The 21,805-nt window shown below is 40.9% G+C and overlaps 1 protein-coding gene across 4 annotated transcripts in view; it reads right to left on the reverse strand.

Moving 5' to 3' along the window:
- Nucleotides 1-2,053: 2,053 nt before the first annotated feature.
- The window catches only part of CFAP53 (cilia and flagella associated protein 53), a 32,201-nt gene continuing 12,449 nt past the window's right edge, over nt 2,054-21,805 (reverse strand). For all 4 annotated transcript variants that reach the window (XM_074952356.1, XM_074952358.1, XM_074952359.1 and 1 more), the window contains 6 exons: nt 21,305-21,478; nt 12,933-13,236; nt 9,081-9,299; nt 4,706-4,922; nt 4,045-4,147; nt 2,054-2,294 (listed from right to left, as the gene is read on the reverse strand). In XM_074952356.1, the coding sequence (XP_074808457.1) occupies nt 2,069-2,294; nt 4,045-4,147; nt 4,706-4,922; nt 9,081-9,299; nt 12,933-13,236; nt 21,305-21,478 (1,243 nt within the window). In that variant the 3' untranslated portion in view covers nt 2,054-2,068. The remainder of the gene's footprint in view (nt 2,295-4,044; nt 4,148-4,705; nt 4,923-9,080; nt 9,300-12,932; nt 13,237-21,304; nt 21,479-21,805) is intronic.

Here is a 21,805-nt window from a genome sequence, read left to right on the forward strand (position 1 = left end):
CATAAATTTCATGATTTCAGCTATTTAAATTAGAAATTTCATGCTGTAGTAATGTTAGGGGTCCTGACCCAAACAGGAATTGTGGGGTGATCACATGGTTATTGTAGGGGGGGTTGCAGTACTGCTCTTCTGCGCTGCTGCTGGCAGTGGCACTGCCTTCAGAGCTGGGCAGCCAGAGAGCAGCAGCTGCTGGCTGAGATCCCAGCTCTGAAGGCAGAGCTGCTGCCAGCAGCAGCGCAGAAGTAAGGATGGTATTGCCACCCTTACTTCTCCGTTGCTGCCTGCAGAGCTGGGCCCTCACTCAGCAGCTGCTACTCTCCGGCCACCCCACTCTGAAGGGGAAGCAGGTGCTAATTGGGGAGGACTTGTGGATGGGAAGCAAGAGACAGGGGAGAAGAGAAGCTTCCCATCAACCCACCGCCAAAACCCTTCTGCACATGGATATAACCATGTATGGACATTTTTCCAGTTTTTTTGCTTTAAGAATCTGACCATCCTGTTAGTAGTATGTTAGGGAGCGTGCCACTGGCCCCTGTGCTGCCTGTAGCTAGGTGTGGTGCTGCAGGCGCTCCCTGCCTCCATTTCCCCTAATATGCCATCAATAAGTTCAATGAGGCTTTACATAGGGAACAGAACTCTTTCTGAGGGGTCTAGTTTATTAATCAGTGCCCCAGCGAGACTACAAGCACACCTTCACCTAGTGTCTTAGCTGGGAGTCAGTCAGTTTATCTGTTCCCACCTGAGTCCACCTCTCCCTTCTATCTGGGTTCTTTATCAGCAGAGTTTTCTTGACTCCGCACTCTTCTCTGGAGTCAGGCCTCTTCCTGCTACCTCGGTAGAATCCTTCCCCGGAGCAAGAGTTGGCAGAGATCCGTCAATTGAATCCCTTCTCTGGGACAGCATGTAGTTCCTGATGGGCTATGCGTCCCACCACTTTTTGGGAGATCCTTTTTCTGGGACTAGGCTTTCTTGGAGGGCTGCCAGCTGTAACTTTGCCCTCAGAAATCTCTCCTCTCTAGAAGCACATCTAGGGTCGTTGCTTACATAAAGCCTTCCTGATCAGCTGTCCTGGGAGTTCCCTGTCTCCAGGAGCACATCTCCTAGCTTCCCTGCTGTTATGGGCTCTCCTTATCAGCTTTCTTAGGAGCACCTCTCCTCAAAAGCTCCCTGTTTCTAGAAACTCCCATCCCAGTACTGGTACCCCTTTATCAGCCTCATTAGCTGCCTGCCTGCCAGCCAGCCAGCCAGCCAGATGTGTCTGGATTGGCTCATTTTCCCTTACAGGAGCCTGTCACAGGTAGGCTGGGCCCTGACTCCCCTTAAAGGGGTCAACCACCCTGCGACACAGCCTGATCCTCTGTATCTTGTGCAAGCAGAATAAAGTATTTGTGAACATCTGGGGTATGCAAGAAATGCAGGAGTGAACCCTGTACAGGTGGAGAATACCCTTTTTGGAAGAAAGGGTGATTTTAGTCCTATTATGCAGTAAATCTATCCCAGCAACGATTTCACAGATCAGTTTTGGAGATCCTGAAGTTCCATAGATCCTTATTAGCCACCAGGGTCTATATTTACTAGCCCTTTGAACGAGTCTCAGAAATAAAGTGGACACACACTACATATTTTTCAAAGATACTAAAAATGTACATCTAGTATTTTTGTTTAAATATATAATTAAAATACCCTTTAAAGGCTAAACTATTTATATGGCCCAATTAAAGTTTCCTGAAATTCTTCTACAAATGTGTCTTTCTGTAGATTTTGAGGAATGCTTACATGCATTTCATGTCATAGATGCTATTCATACACAATGTTTTATTTAAAATGTAAAAATTTCTGAATCTAAAACGGAGGAAAAGTTATTGTCTCAAAGAAAATCCAAAGGGGAAAAATTAACCCTTTGAAAAGGTGTCTAATTCGTATATATGCTCCTTAAAATGATTTGCATACAAAAACAGGGAAAGTGGAACCAGATATATTAATTAGTATGAAAAGTAAAAATTCATATATACTGTTTTAAATACAGTCTAAAGGGAGCTGAAGTTGTATACATCACAATAAGTAAATGCTATACTTGCAGATTAGACAGTTTTCTTCTCAAGGGATGGATTTCTGATAGTTTCATGTAGGGTCTTGATAGAATGTCTTTCATCTTTTCTTGGTAAACTCTCTCTGCTACCAGTCCTGATTCATATTCTCGCTGCTTCTCTTCTTCCTCAGCAATATGGGCCTGCTGCTGATAGGTAATTTGAGCCTGCAGCTGCTCCCGATATTCCTTTGCCTCCTGCATTCGTCTGCAAATGACATGGCAAATGTCTCATTTAGGCTATGTCTACACTGCCACTTTCAGCACTAAAACTTTAGTCATTCAGGGGTGTGAAAAAACACCCCCCTCAGTGACAAAAATTTGAGCACTGAAAAGCGCCAGTAACGTGGGCAGTGTAGACGTACTCTTAGAAGATAAAGATAGAAAATGAACAGCTCAGATTTCTTGAGGTATCATTGATCAATCTTATGTGAAATACTGTTTAAAACTCCTACTTGTTATCATTAACTACTATTCTAATGAACAACCACTACATTTTAATAAACTGTAAACTCTTTCGGGGCACAAACTGTCTTTACTGTGGCTTATAAATCACAGAATACAATGTCAGTGCTTAACAATGATCAATGAACAAACAATCATTAATCAAATAACAAGTTTTATGCTTTCCCCCCACAAAATCTGTGTAACTCTTTATCTGTCTGTTACTGTGGTGAGGAGATGACAGAGGATTATGTGGAATATACTTAAATGTTAGGTCTAGGTTTTTATCTGGCTATGGTTCACGCCTGTAGCACCCTAATATCCAATTTTCCCTCTCTTGTTTTTAAGATAACTCTATTATCGTACTTTCATCTAAGAAGGCAGGCCAGAGATTCCCGCCATGGTCTTATGCTAACGTTACTCTGAGAAATGGTTTGCGAGAAGAAAGTGTGTTCTACGCTAAGACCTGCACTTTACCTTTGCTATCCTCGGGAGTGCTGTTTGAACAGCCCACCTACCTACCTCAAGTATTTCTAAAGCACCCATCACCACGGTACTTAAGTGTCAAGAGTTTCCTCAAAACCAGTGCTTTAATGAGATGCTGTGAGAGCCATGTGGCAAGACTCTGCTTTCTGACACTGACAACAAAACGCAGCACATCTATTTTAAGTGATATGGCCAGCACCTCTTCCTCCACAGTGTGCGACTGCCACCAAAGCCAAGAGATGGTCTGAGAACTTTTCTGTTAACCGTAAAGTTGTTGCCAAAACACCATGAAATGAAAGGGATATTGGCTCTGGAAGGGGCTACTCAATTACTTTCTCCAAATAAGCATCAGAGTGGGCAATAGTATGGAAAAGGAATCAAGTGGATAAAACATTATGGATAGTAAAAACATGAAACTGTAAAGGAAGGCCTGTGTACATGACATCTAGAACTGGCGTATTTCAGATAGTGCTAAGTACTAGTATTCTTTCCTCAGGCAATGATAAGCTAGTGAGAATTTGTTCTGATGGTGTGGTCTTGTGTTTCAATGCCTGAATGCACAGTCAGCTGATATTCTTCAAGGGTGGACAGAGTTTTGCAATAAGCCAGAACATTCCAACTCTTATGCTTAAATAGCTAAATTAATCTCTCTAAAAACTCAGCTAATGTTACAATCCTTAATAACTTTTATTAATAGAATTTAAGGAATACACCTCTTAAATCACAGTGTATGGATATGTACTTACTAAAAACAACCAGTAAGCTCAAGACAATTACACTTGGTGGAATACAACTGTGTATGAACAATCAGGTTTGGGTGGTTGCGTAATACCAATTTCAGTATAACATAGGTACTACTGAATAGTCAATAGCAAATTGACTACACAGCATAGCACCTGCAGAGAAAATTTGCACAGAATAAAGCCCATTGCTATTACACTACTACTTCAAAATGAGAATTATTCAATTCTGAAGAGTTTAAGACCCAACTTTATTACAAAATGTACTGACAGCATAAGGAAAAATACCTTAAATATTTTTCTTCTTCTATAGAATTGAGTTCTTTAATGGCTTCAACTAATAGTTCCTTGTCCTGAGCAAGTTCTTCCTGGTGCTTTGCATTTCTCTCCACTGCAAAAGGAAAAATAAATGCATTGCTAACCTTGGAAGGATGTAAACTTAAATCCAAATAGCTTATTCTTAATGGCAGGCTTGAGCCTTGCTGCTTCCGGAAAGGCACAAAAGCAACAGGAGAGATGTTGTCGGTATTTTTCCACCCACATCAGTCACTTAGAAGAGAGGATTTCACGTTTTCAGTTTCAGAATGTTCTGAAATAAGGGCTTACTCCTATAATCTTTATTTGATTAGTCTTTGTTCCACTCATGTCAATGGGATAACTCGCATGAGTAAAGACTGTTTGTATGAGTAAGGCTGTAGCATTGGGCCCTAATGCAATAGCACTGTTTTATCTGTTGTAATAGTGTCTATGCATTGTGTGTCCCCGATTCCTTTGTGTGCCCCCCTCAATGCTGCATACCAGGGTCCCCCATTTGTCCCCCACATGCACTTGGGGCCAAATTCTGCTTTCAGGGAAAGCATGTGACACCACAATTGACTATGACAGGACTTGCATTCACTTTACCATTGGCAATACTTGACTACAGACTAATTGTGCTGAAATTTCTTACACTTCTCTTCAATCTGCAGTCGTCTCGTATCCAGGACATCTTTCATTAGCCGTTTCCTAGCTTCCTTTTCCAATCTCATTTGCTCAGCCTTCTTAGCCCAAGACTTCTCCATCTCTTCCTCCAGCAGCTTGTCCATTTCTTTCTCTCGACGCTTCTCCTCTTCCAATTGTTGAGCCAGATATTCCCGATACATTTGCTGCTCCTTCAACAGCTCTTGCTACGAAATGTGGACGGGATATAGACTTTCAATAAACTAGTTCAAAAAGGCATTTCAAAAGTCATTTTATTCATGGAAAGCAGTGTCTGGTGGTGGACTGGGAAAAAGACTGGGAGCACGTCTATGCTGCATCCGAGAGCAAGACTCCCAGCCTGGGTCCACAGACTTCCGCAAGTGCACTAACACCAGCTGTGTAGACGCTGTAGCTCAGGCTGGAGCTTAGCTTCTCAAGCCACCCCACATACTTCAGACCCCAAGCTCCCAGCCAAAGCCACACCATCTATACAGCTGTTTTTAGCGCACTAGCATGAGCTCCACTAGTACAAGTCAGTTGACCAGGGCTGGGAGGCTTGCACAAACATGCTCAGATGTAGCACAGACATGTCCAGATGCAGCATAGACATGCCCTTGGCTTCTTTTCCAAATTCTGCCACATCTCGCTGTCACATAATCACTTTGTGCTCCAGTTTTACACTGGTCATTCCATTGAGTTCAAAAAGAGTTATACTGGATTTACACTGATGTGAGAAGCGACTCACGCCCTATGACTGAAAAGTATTATTACCAGAGCGTGGTGCACTTCATAGCATCTGTAGGACGAGCTCATTGTACACAACAGGGGCTCCTAGCATCCCTCCACAGCCTGCATAAACTCCGTGTGCTACCCTCCCTCTATTTCAGGGACCCCTGCAATCCCCCACCCCTCCATCATGCCAGGGGTTCTGTGTGCTCCACACTCTTTCCTTCCCCCATACCAATGTCCCTCATTCCTCCCGCATACTAAGGGTTCTGTTTGCTGCCCCTTTGCCTGATGGCAGGGGCCCTGTGTCCCTCCCAGGTTTCCCTTTCCCCCCATACCATTGCTCCCCCCCCCCACATTGGCAGCGGCTGTGTATTCCCCTTCTGAAGCTGATGGGTCTGCTGATCAGATGCAATGGGCTGTGTGTGTCTCTGGCAGGGTTTTGGTCTTTCAACAGCGCCTCTTCGGGAGGTGACGGAATTGTGTGCTCACTCTGTGTCCAGTCACTCAATTGGGGTGCTCAGTAGCACTCTGAATGGTATGGCTCAAAGTCCACAGGTTCCCTAGCACAAGGAACAGGATACAGGGCCCTTCACCTCAGGGAACTTAGGCCTTCTTTTAGGCAAGGGTGTAGGCTCTGCTCTCTTCCAGGCCTCTCCCTGGGAGGTGGGAAGCTCAGCACTCTGCTGTCATCCCAGAGCTGGCCAGGAGGTAGTGAACTTCCCCAGTGTCAAACCCGTCCTCCATTCCTGACATGACTTGTAGGTGTGGCAGGGCAGGCCACTCCAGCCGAGAGCAACTCCTTAACTCCTTCCTGTGTGATGCAGGGTTCGTACACCCTGTCACAATCCCTATTCCGCCCTGCCAGTTTTCCCATTTGTGCCAAAATTAATAGGATTCTGCCCCTTGACACCTACAACACTCCCTGAAATTTTGAATTGGTTGGATTCAGTGTTCAAAAGTTATTGCATTACAAACAAACAGACAGAGAAATGCCATCAAGTTGAATGCAGGAACTCACAAACTTGGCCAATTACTGTAAAAATAAATTAAACCTGAATTTGAAACAAAACTCAGTTCAGATTATGAAATATTTCCAGCATTATTGCACCTTATCAGGACTGAAAACCTTTCTTTAGCATCGGAAGCATCATTAGGCTAAAATTAACATTTTTGATGAAATCAAGAAAAAGGTTTCTTAAAGCATAATGTAATATTTTGAATTAACGAATCTAGACAGTAAATTTGAACACAGAAGAATAATTTGAGCCGGCATGATCCAACTTAGTTCATCTATAGCACTTTCTTCTGTAGATCTCAAAGCTCTTTACGTTTTTTTGTAATCATGATCCCCATTTTGCAGCTGGGGAAACTGTGGCATTAAGAAATGAAGTAACTTGCCCCAAGTCACACAGCAGCTTTGTGGCAAAGCCAGGAATAGAACCCAGACCAGTGACTTTTAGTACAACAACCTTCTTTAAGTTGCTGACAAGAATACTGTGGGAGTACCTGAAATGAGGTTCCAAAGAGGATGGATCTAGACAGTTCTCAGTGGTACACGATGTCAGAACGATGAGTAATGGTCTCAAGTTGCAGTGGGGGAGGTTTAGGTTGGATATTAGGAAAAGCTTTTTCACTAGGAGGGTGGTGAAATCTCCCCTTCCTTAAAGGTTTTAAGGTCAGGCTTGACAAAGCCCTGGCTGGGATGATTTAGTTGGGGATTGGTCCTGCTTTGAGCAGGGGGTTGGACTAGATGACCTCCTGAGGTCCCTTCCAACCCTGATACTCTATGATTCTATGAACCTATCTTCTAAAGACACTCTAGCCCTGTTTTCAAAGTAAACTGCAGTGCTTTTAAATATGAAAAAACTCCTTACAATCTTATGGTAAATCATTAACAGAATACGCAGACTCATTCATACGAATACATACATTTTCTAACTACGTCGTTCAAAATTATTTTTTCTTTCAATTACATGCCAGAATCTGAGTTTAGGACTCTGACTTTTTCCTGTAACAGCCAATAACTTCACCAGTCTTGTCTGAGCCAGAAGCTTTGCAAAAACATCCCACTGTTAATAACACCAGTTCAGCTCCACCACTGCTAGCAATGCTGGGTACCACCAGTGTTTTAAGCACCAAGTCATCTAACTTTGCTTTGAACTGGTCTAACTGACATGGTGCTTTAAATGCCAGTGGCAGACCTGTACCTTTTCTATACCAGGGTTCCCACTGTTGCCTAACCCCAATGGAACTGAACGAATGCTATGAATGTAGGAAATATTTGCAACATTTCCCTAACATGCACTAGCTTATAAACACCTAAAGCAGAAAAAAGAAAAGGAGTACTTGTGGCACCTTAGCGACTAACCAGTTTATTTGAGCATGAGCTTTCGTGAGCTACAGCTCACTTCATCGGATGCATAGCATATGCATCCGATGAAGTGAGCTGTAGCTCACGAAAGCTCATGCTCAAATAAACTGGTTAGTCTCTAAGGTGCCACAAGTACTCCTTTTCTTTTTACGAATACAGACTAACACGGCTGTTACTCTGAAACCTAAAGCAGAGTAAAGAGTACAGTTCCTTGCTCTGCTTTAAAGATAACCTGCAAAAGATTTTTTTGTTTCCAGGCGCTGGTGAATCTACTTGTTTTTACTTTAAGAAATAGCAGGTTTCTTGAACTCAGATGTTTTCAGGAAACAGAGATGTTTATTACAAGCTTTAGCACCTTAACTGAAGGAGACAGGTGTTGAACTTTAACAGAAACATCCTTTTAATACCAGGAAAGGAAACTGGAGATAAATAGTTGCTAAAAAAATAGTTGCAAACAGCCTGATTGAAAACAAGACTTGAATTTCTAAAGTAAAAAGCAAGCAGGATTCCCTTCCCTTTTTTCCTTCAGGCTATCTTTATAAATCATAAAAAAGTAAAAGCCCAAAAGCACAATGCAAGACTGAACCTTAAGTGCTAGTGAACTTGTAGTAGAGACAGAGACGTCTGAATTCAAGTCAGCTTGTGCCATTTAAAACGTTTCAATTGTAAACTTAAACTACATATATGTCTAGCTAATAATTAAACAATTTTGTTAGTATTGTAATACATTTCATTTCAGCTAAAATAAGATTTATTTTTCTCTGCAGTTACAAACATCCAGTCAACAACATCCATGAAACTGCAGAAAGCTTAGCATTAGGCTTTCTAACCTCTATTCCCAGCCAGGTTGTGTGAAACCCCAAAAGAGCCACTGACTTGAACACAGTAGAAGCAGCATGTGGGTCAGACCAGATTAGATTCCATGATCGTCTGGGATTCCAGTCCTTTGCCCCAGAACTCTAATCTGGTCAAGTACAAACCTAGCTAATGGTATTCATTTTAAAATGTTTCCCTCTTCCTTTAAGATGACAACAGGCTCCTTTAGAAAAGTAGAGTGCAGGCAAGAAAAGATGAAATACGCAGTCAAAGACCTTAATAAAATATAAAAAGATTTCCAACAAAAAAAATCAACTTATAAACAGAATTGGGCTTGATTTCGATCTCACACCTATGTAACTCCACTGCGGTCAATGGAAATAGTCCAGATCAGGAGATCAGACATTGTCGCACAATTTGAAAAAGATCAAATACCCTTTTCCCTTACTTTTCTTTGCTTTATTCCCTCTGTGTCTTCCTGGGATTCATGGAAAAGTCGTTCTAGGATCTTCATGTCTAGAGCAAGTTCCTCTTGTTTTTCCCGATTAAGACGCTTCATCTTTGCCCGAGCTGAGTTGATCAACACGTCCCTTTGTTCCTTCTGTTTCTGTAATTTCTCCATCTGAATTCGCTCATTTTCTAGTTTAAACAGCTTCCTTTCCTCTTCCTGCAACAATAAAAGAAGAGAGCCAACTTGCAAGATCACTGTATAACTTCAACAACAAACAACAACAACAACAAAAAGATGGCTGGGATTAGTTTAATTGGAACATATAAGTGGGAAGATAAATATTGAAGATTTTGCTCACTGACGCTAGGGGATTTCAAATTTACTATTGTCATCTAATACAGTTGTTAAAGCGTGAACATTTTATCATATTCATTAGAATTCAGGATTTTCTTTCTAATTATCATGTATGTTTCATTGCCAAGTTACTGGAGAGACTGGCGCTCTCTCTAAACAATTACGATGCGCAATGATTCATATATTGTTGCAAGTCGAGAGTAGCAGCAATTCATTATTTGTATATGAACACTTTCAAATTTTCCACACAAAAGAATCTGTGTACAATAAATATTAACCATAGCCATATCTAATAATCTGGCCAACCTCTGCTTCCCGTTACACCACTCTAAATTCAGAATAGCTCCACTGGAGACAGGAGTAACCCCAGTGGAATTGCACAGCGTGTGTCATGGCATATCTACATACCCATTTGCACACATAGTTACCAATTTTGCATGTGTAAATGCCAGTTTTGCATGTACATTCTCTATCCACGGCTAAACCACTTGAGATAATCTATTTTATATTTGAGAGAGTCAAAGTGTAGACAGTAAAGTTCTGGGATTTAAGGAAAGAAATAATTAAATGTGTAGGATTGAAACCCTACAAATGTGTGTTCAGGATTATTTAACCTAACCCATTTCTGAGAAACCAAAGAAAGAAAGTCATACTCTTAGTGACAATTCCTGTACATACCACATATGAAAGAGTTTACAAACCCAGCTGCATCCAAACACAGCATAACACAATTTGCATCGACAATTAACATGCTCTGGAACCACGCTATAGTTCTGTTCAAATCAATGCTAAAACTGTTTTGGTGGTAAGCTATAGCATGGTTTTAAGTTAAAAAAAAAAAAAAAAAAAAAAAAAAAAGTAATTTCCTAATGTGAATAAAGACTCCAAACTGTGTCCACAGAACTGTTACAACTGGTCCTCCCAATTTTCCCCATGTAGAATTATAGAATCATAGAACTGGAAGGGACCTCGAGAGGTCATCTAGTCCAGTCCCCTGCACTCATGGCAGGACTAAGTATTATCTAGACCATCCCTGACAGGTGTTTGTCTAACCTGCTCTTAAAAATCTCCAATGATTGAGACTCCACAACCTCCCTAGGCAATTTATTCCAGTGCTTAACCACCTGACAGGAAGTTTTTCTTAATGTCCAACCTATACCTCCCTTGCTGCAATTTAAGCCCATTGCTTTTTGTCCTATCCTCAGAGGTTAAGAAAGACAATTTTGCGGGGAGCTGATAGTGGGGCTGCCGGTCCACCCTGGTTCCAAGCCCCCCACCAGCTAGCTCCAAGGAGCTGCCCATTCTGCAAGCAGTGGACAAAGCAGGCAGCTGCCAAACAATGTTTGATTAAGGGAGCATTGCGCAACTGTAAACAAGTATGTTCCCTAATTGATCAGCAACGTAACAATGAAACAACGTTAACCGGGATGACTTTAAGTGAGGAGTTACTGTACAGGATGTCAGAGAAATCATCTGAAAATAAATGACAACAATGGAATAAAGATCAAGGGTGGGACAGGATGAGGAGTGAATTAGGAAATACATCTCTAGTAACAACTGTAAAATTTGCCAACATATGATGGAGATGCTAATGCCAGAATTATTTACCCCATTCTCCAAGCTTCCTTAACACCAGCAAGCAAGTTATCTGTTCAGGCATTTATCCCAAACTCATCACAGTAGCCAGAGTCCAAAACATAAATGTTTGTTACCCTTCTGCAACATCACCCAAAGCCATATCAATCATCCCACTGACTGATATCCCATCTGCCAACACCAAATGTGCTAATGTACAACACTCTTTGTTTAGGGGTACCCTCCTTAAAACAGATGCAGGATGCAGACAGATTAGTTTGCCAGCTACACTCTCTCAGGGCTCCAAAGGGTAGATTGATAGTCTAGTGTTTGATACACAGCATACACCACACTCTACTGCCAAAACAGGCCCATGAGATAGAACAGAGCTGTACAATAGTAACAATGCTGGAGCAGCTACTACCCAGGGTATTTAACCTCCCTGCTCTCAACTGACTTCTCCAACTATAAGCAGTCTGATGCCTATGAATGGCAAAAAACTGAGCAGTAGCAGCTGTGACACAGGACTGATCTGCATCTGTGTTGGATAATGTCTGCAGTGCACTGCATCCACTGTATGACAGTGTGGCATCATGTGATGGCAGCACAAAACTCCCAGACTGTTCATCCTCTGGAGGATATGGACATAGTTTTAGCAGGATTGAATGTGGACATTCCAGAAGGGCTGAAGCAGGTTTCTGCAAAACACAACTCTACACCATGCATGTAAATCATGTTAAACAGAACAGCACTTAGCAACCATTTTCTAAGAGCTACAGCTAGCACAGGTTGGTGCAGTAAGATGGACAAGGTCCAAGACCGCAAAGATAGCATTATTTTTCTCCCTAAATAATCAATTTCCATTGCAATGGCTAGCAGAAATTGGCTATACTGTGCCTATTTATCAATTCTGCCAATGCATTTCTGAACATTAGAGGACTTTAATATGAGGCGCAAAATTGTCTTTAAAGCAATGAAATACTATGATATTATTGCAGAGAGAAAACAGCTTTCAAATAATTTGTGGTAGGCAATCACATAAAAATATTGATAAAATAAGGATACAAAGACCTACCGTACTTTGCTGTTCATTGCCTGTGCTGAACCCAAATGAACCCTCTCAGTAGGAGTAGCTGCAGACACAGTATTAAAAAAATAACGTTGCCAACTTCCACATCTTCTTTCATGGAAATGACTTTTAGAGCAGGCTGCAAAGCCTATCTGTTTTAATATTTTTTTCCCTAAAGAAGCACGTTGAAAGACAAGTGATTTTAGTCTGGCTGGGTGTGCCCTGAAAGTTGCCCTGGAGCAAACAGAAATTTTCGTATGTGTGGTTTGAAATGACTGAAATGGTACATGGACTGTTTACTGCTACATGGCAGAGATTTTCGAAGAGACCAAAGGGATTTGGATGCTTAATTCCCATTACTTTAAATGGAAGACATGATTTATAATCTGCATCTATTATTATCATCGAGTGCTCAGTATTATTTGTTTTACAGCAGTGCTTTAGGCCACACCCAGGTTCACTGTGCTAGATGCTGTAGAAATACAGGCTATTTTCAGAGCAACCTGAGGAAGCTGGATGCCCAATTTCCATTTTCTCTTTGAAAATCACAGCCATATACTAGTAAACAGCCCCTTCCCCAACGCTAGGTTCTGAGCATTTCAGTCATTGAAACCCACACATAAGAAGATTCTATTCACTCCAGGGTCAATTTTCAACCACTCCCAGCCCAGTCAAACTAAAAACATTTATCCTTCAACCTGTTCCTTCAGGAATATTTTATTAACACAGGTGAGCTTTGTAGCCTGCTGTGAAAATCAGCAGAAGATTCAAGTAAGGTGCACACTAATTTAAATATCTATGGAAGGTAAACCTTTAATTATGACCCTGCATTGAAAACTATATCAAATTACCAGTAATTGAGCCTCTTCTTCTTTCAGTCGCTTTGCGTCCTCTCTTTGAGCATCCAGTGCAGCTACCTGAGCATTAAGCACATTCAGCAATTCTTCATTCTGTTCGGATTTTTTCTGGAAGTCCTCTATTCCTCGTTTTTCCTTGGCCAATCGGTCCTCTTCCCAAAGCTCTGCAAATATCTGTTCCTCTCTCTTCTCTTGCTTCTTCAATTCTTCCTTAAGGGCCAGTTGGGCCAGTCGGTCTGAACACACCTCCTTCTGATGTCTCCGACTCCATTGCAAACGAACCTCCTCACACTGTTCTCTGAACATGTATATAAAGACAAAAAGAGTCATAAGATAATAGGCAGCTAGTTTGGTGACTTTTGATGGAGACAGAGTCAGGGTCCTATGATCTGAGCAGAAGACACAGAGCCAGAAATTGCTGAATTCTAAAACTGGTTCTAACACCAACACTTGCTGAGGCCTGGGAAAGTCACTAAGCACCTCATCCTGCACTGGCAAAGTCAATAGGAATTTTTCCATTGACATTAATGGGAAAAGGCACAAGTCCTTAAGCTACATGGCTCAGTTTACCCACCTGTAAAATAGAGATAATATATAATTACACACATTCCAAATTTCTGTCTTAGCATTTGCTAATAACTCTGACGCTGAATCATATTCAGAAACTGATCACCAGTGTTGGAATCTCTGTTACACTGTTCAGTAAGAACATACCAGATTTTATTGACCCTGGGACCTCTGGAGCCAAGGTGACAGCTGTCACACAAGAAACTAATCATACATGCTTCTGAGGATCACTGCTTTACATTGTAGGGTTTTTCCTTAACTGAACTGGTTGATGGCAACATTTTTAGTTAGCAAGGTTAGCACTGATGGCCTTGAGGGGAAACGTGAGTTTTAAAGAGTGATCTATGTGAACAAAAGGTGGAACAACTGGTGCACAGGGATAGGGACTGAAGGGAGGAAGCATGGAAGAAGGCATGAAGGTGAGGGTGGGAGAAGAATCTGGAAGGAGTGGAGAAGCAGCTAAGCTATTAGGGAGAACTGATAACGTCTCATCTAAGCCAACAAAATTGGGAATCTTATATATGTTCTCTGGGCATTCCAGAAGCTATAGATAACCATGGCCTTGATATCACATATGATAAATGAAAGGCATAGACATTTGAGGCCTTGCAGTAGCATGCATTCAGTTTAAGAGCTTGGACAAATAAAGCTTTTAGACATTGCAAGCCTGGCTGCCCACACTGATGTTGCTTTGTGTTGGCACTTCAAGTTAGCAGCAGTGCTCAGCACCTTTCCAGCTTGTTGGATGCTTTGGTTAACGTGCCTTACAACAATGTTTTAGTTCCGGTTGCCTTTTCTCACAACAGTCTTTTTTTGCTTTTCATAGAGCTCAGTATGGCTTGTAGGGCAGGTGAGAGGAGACTGAACAAGATGCAAGTTCTGTGATGATACAGAGATTCTGAGTATTGCATAAAGAAGTACTTGCTGATAGATCATTTTCCAGGAATTACACTTTTGATTGTGGGCAACATTTGAGTAGCTGGTAGAATATCCAGTTCTGTGAAATAGAATCACATCTCCTTTTCTCACAAAAATATTGAGTTTTAGACATTTAAATTATGACTTAAAAGGAGCATACAGAAGAACCAAACTATTTATTTCATATCCTGACTTTTTTTTTTTATTTTTATAAAAGTCCACAGATGCCTTGCATTGTGTTTAGTTATCTCTAGGACTCCAACTGATGCCCTGCCTTAATACAGCTAACATGCCACCATCTGCTACCACCACAGCTAGGGAGATAGCATGAGGGTGTGGTTAGGACATTGGACACTTCTTGGACTTAAATTTATTTCCTCCTCTGCAACAAAAGGATTTAGAATACTTCCCCTTTTCATATGCTGTCCTGAGGATGAGTTCAGTTCTATAAAATGCTCTGAAGGTATGAAATGCAAGGTAAAGGCTAAGAATTATAGATTATGCTCACTGGCATCTTGCTTCATGTATGAAGTGTTAAACAACTATAAAATGCTGTTTCCAGTTCTTTTGCATTTTAGTTACAGTTAACAACCTGCATTTTAACTGTAGGTGTAACCTAATCTTTGGAGAGGCTTGTCAATGGAAAAGAACGAACGATCAAAATGATCACGTGAGGTCCACCAAGCACAATGTATGGGCTTGTCTACGCTACCACGTGGGGTCGATCTAAGATATACAACTTCAGCTACGTGAATAATGTAGAATTTTGGGTAGAATTCAGTGACTAGACACTAAAATAATCAGTATTAATGAGAAAATGTACTGTTTCCATAGTGTTCCAAAGGAAATGTATAGTTCTTGAGATCTGAAAGGTATTATCCTAAGGAAAACTATACTCCCTCAATACAAGGGGTTCAAAGTTCTCTCAGCCATGAAGGGATTAAAATTTTGTTATTTTATTTCATGCAATCTGAATTTAGTAGTTTCAAGTAGTTTAGTAGTTTCATGCAACTTGAATTTAGTAGAAATCTCAAAGAGAAAAGTTTGCCATGGATAGAATTTTAATATAAAATAACTGTAATTGATTGATTCCATCAAAATAAGTCCTTCAAAGCAGCTTTAACAGCAACATATGAACATCTGCTCCCCCAGATGGCTGTTTTACTTCTTCACTTTGCTGTCCTAAGCCTCTTAACATTAAAAATGCAGACTGTATATAGTAATTTTGAGAAGACAGAAGCCAAATTTACTTCCCTCACAATGATTTATCCATGTAATGGATCTAAGACAAAATTGCTGTCATAACAGCCTTCTGCGTGAGATGCCTGTAGTGTTAACACAAGAAAGAGGGGAATACCATCTTTTTATGCAAACTCTGGCATTGTATATGTCTCTAAAATATATCAATAAGGAAAGTTCTCTTTGGCTCCAACTGATAGGATGGCGAGAAAGGGAAAATGGAATAACTCAAATTAAAGTTGCCAGTAATTTATTTTAAAAAAAAGTTATAAAACCATATTTTAATAAATAACCAGGCCCAAAGCAGCAGAGATTAGCACCGCCCTCTAAGTTACAAGAATCTTCCAAATCTAGATGGAAGGTGATATCACACTGTTGGACAGTTCTTCAAAACATTCCCCTCTTTCTACAAAGGTCATCTTTCCTAGGTTTAACTTCAGTGAGATGTCCTTCATCCAGGTTCCAATCTCATTTAGGCATCAAGATAGCTAGGATAAAATGTTTCCAGAGATAGATGTGATAGAAATAGAAACTGTTGTTGTTCACATTATTAATTGCTCACATTTGAGTTCATAACTTCTCACCAACACCCCCTGTGGTTTCGTGAACTAGGTGAGAGAGAATATGAAGCTTTGCAGAACTACACCCATGAGAGTGATTATGGCTGAGGTACAACTGGCTATTACAAGCTTCTGAGAGAAGCCCAAGTAAAAGAACAGGCACCATCTCTACCCTGGCCATTGCTCTGGCTCCCCAGAGAATCCAGGATAAAACTCCAGGCCCTTGTTCTTCCTCTTCAAAGTTTTCCACTATCTGAGCCCAAAATATCTCAAGAATAACCTCTCTCCCATGACCAGACCCTAAGACAACAACCAAGATAATCTGAAGCAATGGAAATATTGCTCGTGAGTACAGGGGACAAAGCTTTAATTCATGGTGATAGAGTACCCTACCACAGATTAGAGTGACATCAGCTTTTGAAGACTTCAGGAGGAAGAGACCCTTTCTCCCCACATACCATGACACTAACCACCTTCACTCAGTGGGGAAAAGAAAGGATAAAGAAAAAAGGATTCAAAAATACTAAGCAAATGCATGAAACTGGAAGAAAGAAGGAAGATACCCGTCTTAAGAAGGAGGTCAAAAGATAATTCATTCAATCTGTTGACAATTTGTGCTGGCTGTATTGCATTTTTTAAGGCACTCACATAAAACACAGTTGAGAGAGATGGAATTCACTGCTGAGCAATGTTCCCTCTAATTTTTGACAGGCCGTGTGCGCAAAAAATTTCTTCTGTGCAAATTTTTGTGCATGCGGTGTTTTGCCATGTGCGTGGGGGGGGGGTTAGGATCTGTGTGGGCGCGCACACGCACACAGCTTAGAGGGAACAGTGTTGCTGAGCTGTACTTCCTTTGTGCCAGCAAAACCAGTGGAAAGGGTTACATGCAGTCAGGGGAGAAGGTTTACATGTGCAAAAGGTCCTCTCCTCCCCTAGGAGACCCAGCACAGAGGGCGAGATAGGAGAAGGAGGGAAATAGCCAGAGTTTTCTTATGTCTAGGGCCAGATTTAAGAGCAGATGACCCAAGTGACTGCCTAGCGTGCCAGGCTTGGGGGCACTAGGCTTGGGGTGCTGTTTTTGATGTTAGCAAAAAAAGGGAAAATAAAGGGAAGTAAAATGTTTCACATATTCTGTTTGTGGATTCACTTTTCACTAACCTACTAAAATGTTCTGGACCTTTGTAGAATCTCATGGAACCTTCCAGACTTTTTGAGAACTACATTTTCCTTGAACCTCCTAGAATGTTGTCAGCCATGCCCTTATGGGTATAGAAGGGGCACGGTGTCAGTCAGTCAGTCAGTGAGATACAAGAACGAAGTGAAGTGAACTGAGAGCCCAGTGAGATCGTTGTGAACCTTGTTTTACTGTCTAATTGTGAAAGTGTACTTGTGTTTTAAGACTTGAAGAGTGTAAGTAGCGACTAATAAAGGACATATTTAATGAGACACCAGAGATATCTATCAAACCCCTATCTATGCAACAATATAAAAGAAATACTGTTACTTCTTTTGCCGTGCTTAACACATAATTTTTGTGACTTTCTAAGATGGCAGAACACAGACGCAGACACATAGATGCTGACACATGTGGAATGTTCAGACGTCAACGATAAACATCTCTGTCAAATTGGACAACATCCCCCACATTTTGCAACACATGAAGCACTTGCTACTCCAAGTTCTCCAATTCATTCATGATGCAGAGCTGAAGGACACGTTTCCTAATGCGTGGATAGCTTTGAGGATTTTGTTCATGCTGCCCAGTCACAGTCGTGAGTGGTGAGCGCAGCTTTTCAAAGCTCAGGCTCATTAAAACATATCTTCAATCAGTGGTGGCCAACGAGAGACTGAAGTTGCTTGCTATTTTATTACTTGAAAAATACCATTGGCCAGTGTTTGGATCTCTCTGAAGCTGTGCCTCAGTTTGCAGGAGCAAAGGCGAGAAAAACAACCTTTTGAACTAAAGGACTAGAGTTAACATTCTAAGGCTGTCACCGACTGTAACACTATTTAATACTGGTCCACAGCTCAATTTCTTGCTGTTAGTCCATTTCAGTTATTCTTAAAATTAAAAAGTTTCTGTAAGTTTATAGGAAATGAACATTTTTATTTGATTATATAGGACATGAATACAGATTTACAGATTCTAGCATGCAAATTTATCATCTTATATGACAGGGATAAATTATGCATGCAAATCATGCATCAAAGTCGTGAAATAGAATACAAATGCAATAAAAAAAAATGAGGTATTCAAAAGTTTAACAAATGGCGGGAGAGGGAGGTGCCGAATATGCCCCTTGCCTGGGGTGTCATTTGGGGTAGGGCTGGCCCTGCTTTTGTCCCAGTGATTCTGTATCCCTAGAATGATCCATGTGGGCACTGCAACGGAAATGCAAATTAGGATAGCCCTGTGGGCTGCTCGAGTTTATACCGGGAGCCACACTGGCCCCAGGTGGTTCAAGAACAAGGTGGGGGCAAGCTGCCTCTCAGTGCTAATGCAAAGATCTACAGAAAACGACAATGGTTAGGCTTTCGCTGTGCAGAGACCACTGCCTGTCATGCTCACCAATACTATCTGATTGTTTATTTGTACTCCTGGGTCTGTTGTCTTGTCTTATATTTAGGCAGGGGCAGGAGCTATCTTTCTATTCCTTGTTTTTACAGTGCCTAGCACAACGGGGCCCAGGTCCATGACTAGGGTGCCTAGTGTTACAGTAACACTAATAATATTGGACAAAGACTGGAACTCTTCTCCTGGGAGGTTGATACTTAAAGTTTAAAAGTAGCTACTGCTTCCTGTTAATGCTGCTATGGGAACTTGCAACAAATAGGCACTTCAACCAGAGAAACTCTAAGATAGTTTGTATGTGGGGATCTATAGGACAGGAATTGTACCCGGGACCAGTACAGAGGTCCTGGGAGGAGAAGAGAAAAAGTAAAGATCCCAAGATAAAAGGCCATAGAACAAAAGGAGAAGAAAAAGTGAACATCAAAACAGAAGAGGTACCAAGAGTAGGATGGGAGTGAGGGAGAGAGAGGTAACTAAGTCCTATGAAAGGCTGAATGTGAGACAGAAACATCACTAGAGACGGTGCAGGAAAAAGATAAATGATAGCTTTGCATATCACAATTGCCTGTCCTACTGCCTCAGGTGCCATCAGAATCCTCTCCATCACATTACATCTTTGTAGGTTACACTTACCTTTTCATTATCCTATAAATGAGCTTAGTAAATTCTGAGCAACAGTTCAAATATATCAACACAATATGATTACCCCAAACCATGAAGTGACTAATGAAAATGCTCATACAGCACTGCAAGAGCTGTGGTACAAACAAAAAAATGCCCAAATCCCATGTTCCAGCATAACTATTTAGGAATAAATTATATGTGTTAAGAAATGTTTATTATCCAGTAAAAAGTTAATTTTTCATCTAAATATTTTGACTCAAGTGATAAGGGATGATTTGAGGGATGACAACCTTCTCTCATCATGCACAGCAAAGACATGCTGTAATTGATATAATCATCACTCATGGACAGAGCCTATTCTTTCATTTCTACTTTGGTAGTATTTTGTATTCCATTGTTCAGAAACTAGTCCAACGCCAATTGTCTTAGCTTTATGTTACTATCTCCAATGCTAGATGAATGGCAACTTTGTAAATCTAATTTTCTAAGGCCTTCCAAAAACAGTGACCCACTTCTGACACACAATTTGAACAGTTCACCATGCAATTTGCTTAACTGGGGTATGAAAATGGTTGCATGTGCAAACTACTGAGACAGTCAGGACATGTGACCTTGGAACAATTTTAAGACCAAAGCGAGTTTTAACAGCTTAAATTAGGAGCTGACGGAATGGAGGGATATAGTATAAATTGCAAGGGCCAGATTTTTGAGTCTGCATCTGAATTTGCACCTGCATATGTTGCATGAGCACCTATCCCAGCACACAAGATCAATATCTGAGAGAGTAAAAGGACATTTGTTTGTCTGAACTGGGTACTTGGACTTTAAGGAGAGGGTACGCTCAAGTCTTCCTTGATTTTCCTCTCCAGCTTCTATATGTTAGAGAGTAAGAGCTAAGGATTCCCAAACATTGAGGTTTGAGAGGGACCCTTCAGAAAGAATTATAATTCACCTACATGTGAGTTATTTCCATCTCTTCCCCAGAAAACTAAAGATTTCAAAGAACTGAACTAGTTAGATTTATTGTGCCAACACCTCAGGGGTGATGAGCACCTACAACACTCACTGACTTCAAAGGAAGGTGCAGGGCTCAGCACCCATGAAGATTTGGCCCAGAATGTTAGATCACGCTGTATGAGAAGGAAAAAAGTTAGATCCTTAGCTCAAAATGGCCAGTTATATCACTTCTAAAGAGTTGTTCAATGAATTTAAACCCTGATTTTTTTTGGATAGTTTCAACTTTCTCATTGAAACTCATGAAAGAATATATTCAGCTACGCAAACCTATTTTTAGGCCACATTCACTTCTGGGCATTTACACACTGCATGTACCAAACTAAAATATAACTTTACATCCTATTGAGGAACCACAAAAGTGATTGAATTTGCAGGGTAAAGTGCTAAGACAGTCACATGTGAAATGATTTTTAGTCTTTATAAATGAAAGAAACTTTCATTGTTTCTGAATGTTTGAATCAAGGGATGATCAAAGTGCAGCTCAATGTGGCCTGCTGCCATGTTCGTTTAGAATAAAATGTGTAGTTTACACACAATAGGAAGTATTGCTTGCTAGGAGCTATCTTGATTTGGAGCAGCATTGCAAGCTTGAACCTCTTGTCCTCACAGGCTGCACCTCTTTATTGAAAATGAGGACTACAATCTGCTCCACTGTATTCAAGTTAGGTGAGGCCCTTCAGCTCTCGGTAAGTAGTCAGCATGGCCATCAACTGGACAAAGTTTGGACACCTCTGTCATAAACCATGTTGAAACTTAAATACGCATCAATTCAGTTATATTTATCTTTCCCTCCTTAATTTACAGTCTCCATTCCTGTCAGATTATTTACTTACCACTTTCAGTCTGAGAAGATTTTTTCACTGAGTTACCTGAACTGTTGCTCTCGCTTCAGAGCAACCAATTTTTGTCTCTCTTCCTCTCTCTTCTCTCTCAGCACTTTTGCTCGCTCTCTCATTTTTGCTTCTCTTTCCAGCATGGTTTCTTCCATTGACTCCATCTCAGTGAAATAGCTCTTTTCTTCTGCTTCCAGAAGTGCCCGAAGCCTGAAAGGAAGAAAATATTTCAACAAAAGCTAAACAATCCTGTCTGTTGAATGCTGCAGCTTTAGTATATTTTCTATGAGATTATCAGATTGAAAGTTTTTAGTTAATCTTGTCTAACAGAATCTATGCTCAGAAGTGTGTGTGTGTGTATATATAATCTATTATACACAAACCATGAGAGACAACTAGCTCCCTCAATCATTTTCTTATCTGATGGCATGTCAGTTTAGCATACTGACAAAGCAATAGATAAATCTCTATGGTCATTTAGGGTCCACTCAAGCATTGGTATGAAAGGTAGTTATGCCATCAAAATTCTGATATCAC

This window comes from Natator depressus, chromosome 5, assembly GCF_965152275.1.
Source record: "Natator depressus isolate rNatDep1 chromosome 5, rNatDep2.hap1, whole genome shotgun sequence".
NCBI lineage: Eukaryota > Metazoa > Chordata > Testudines > Cheloniidae > Natator > Natator depressus.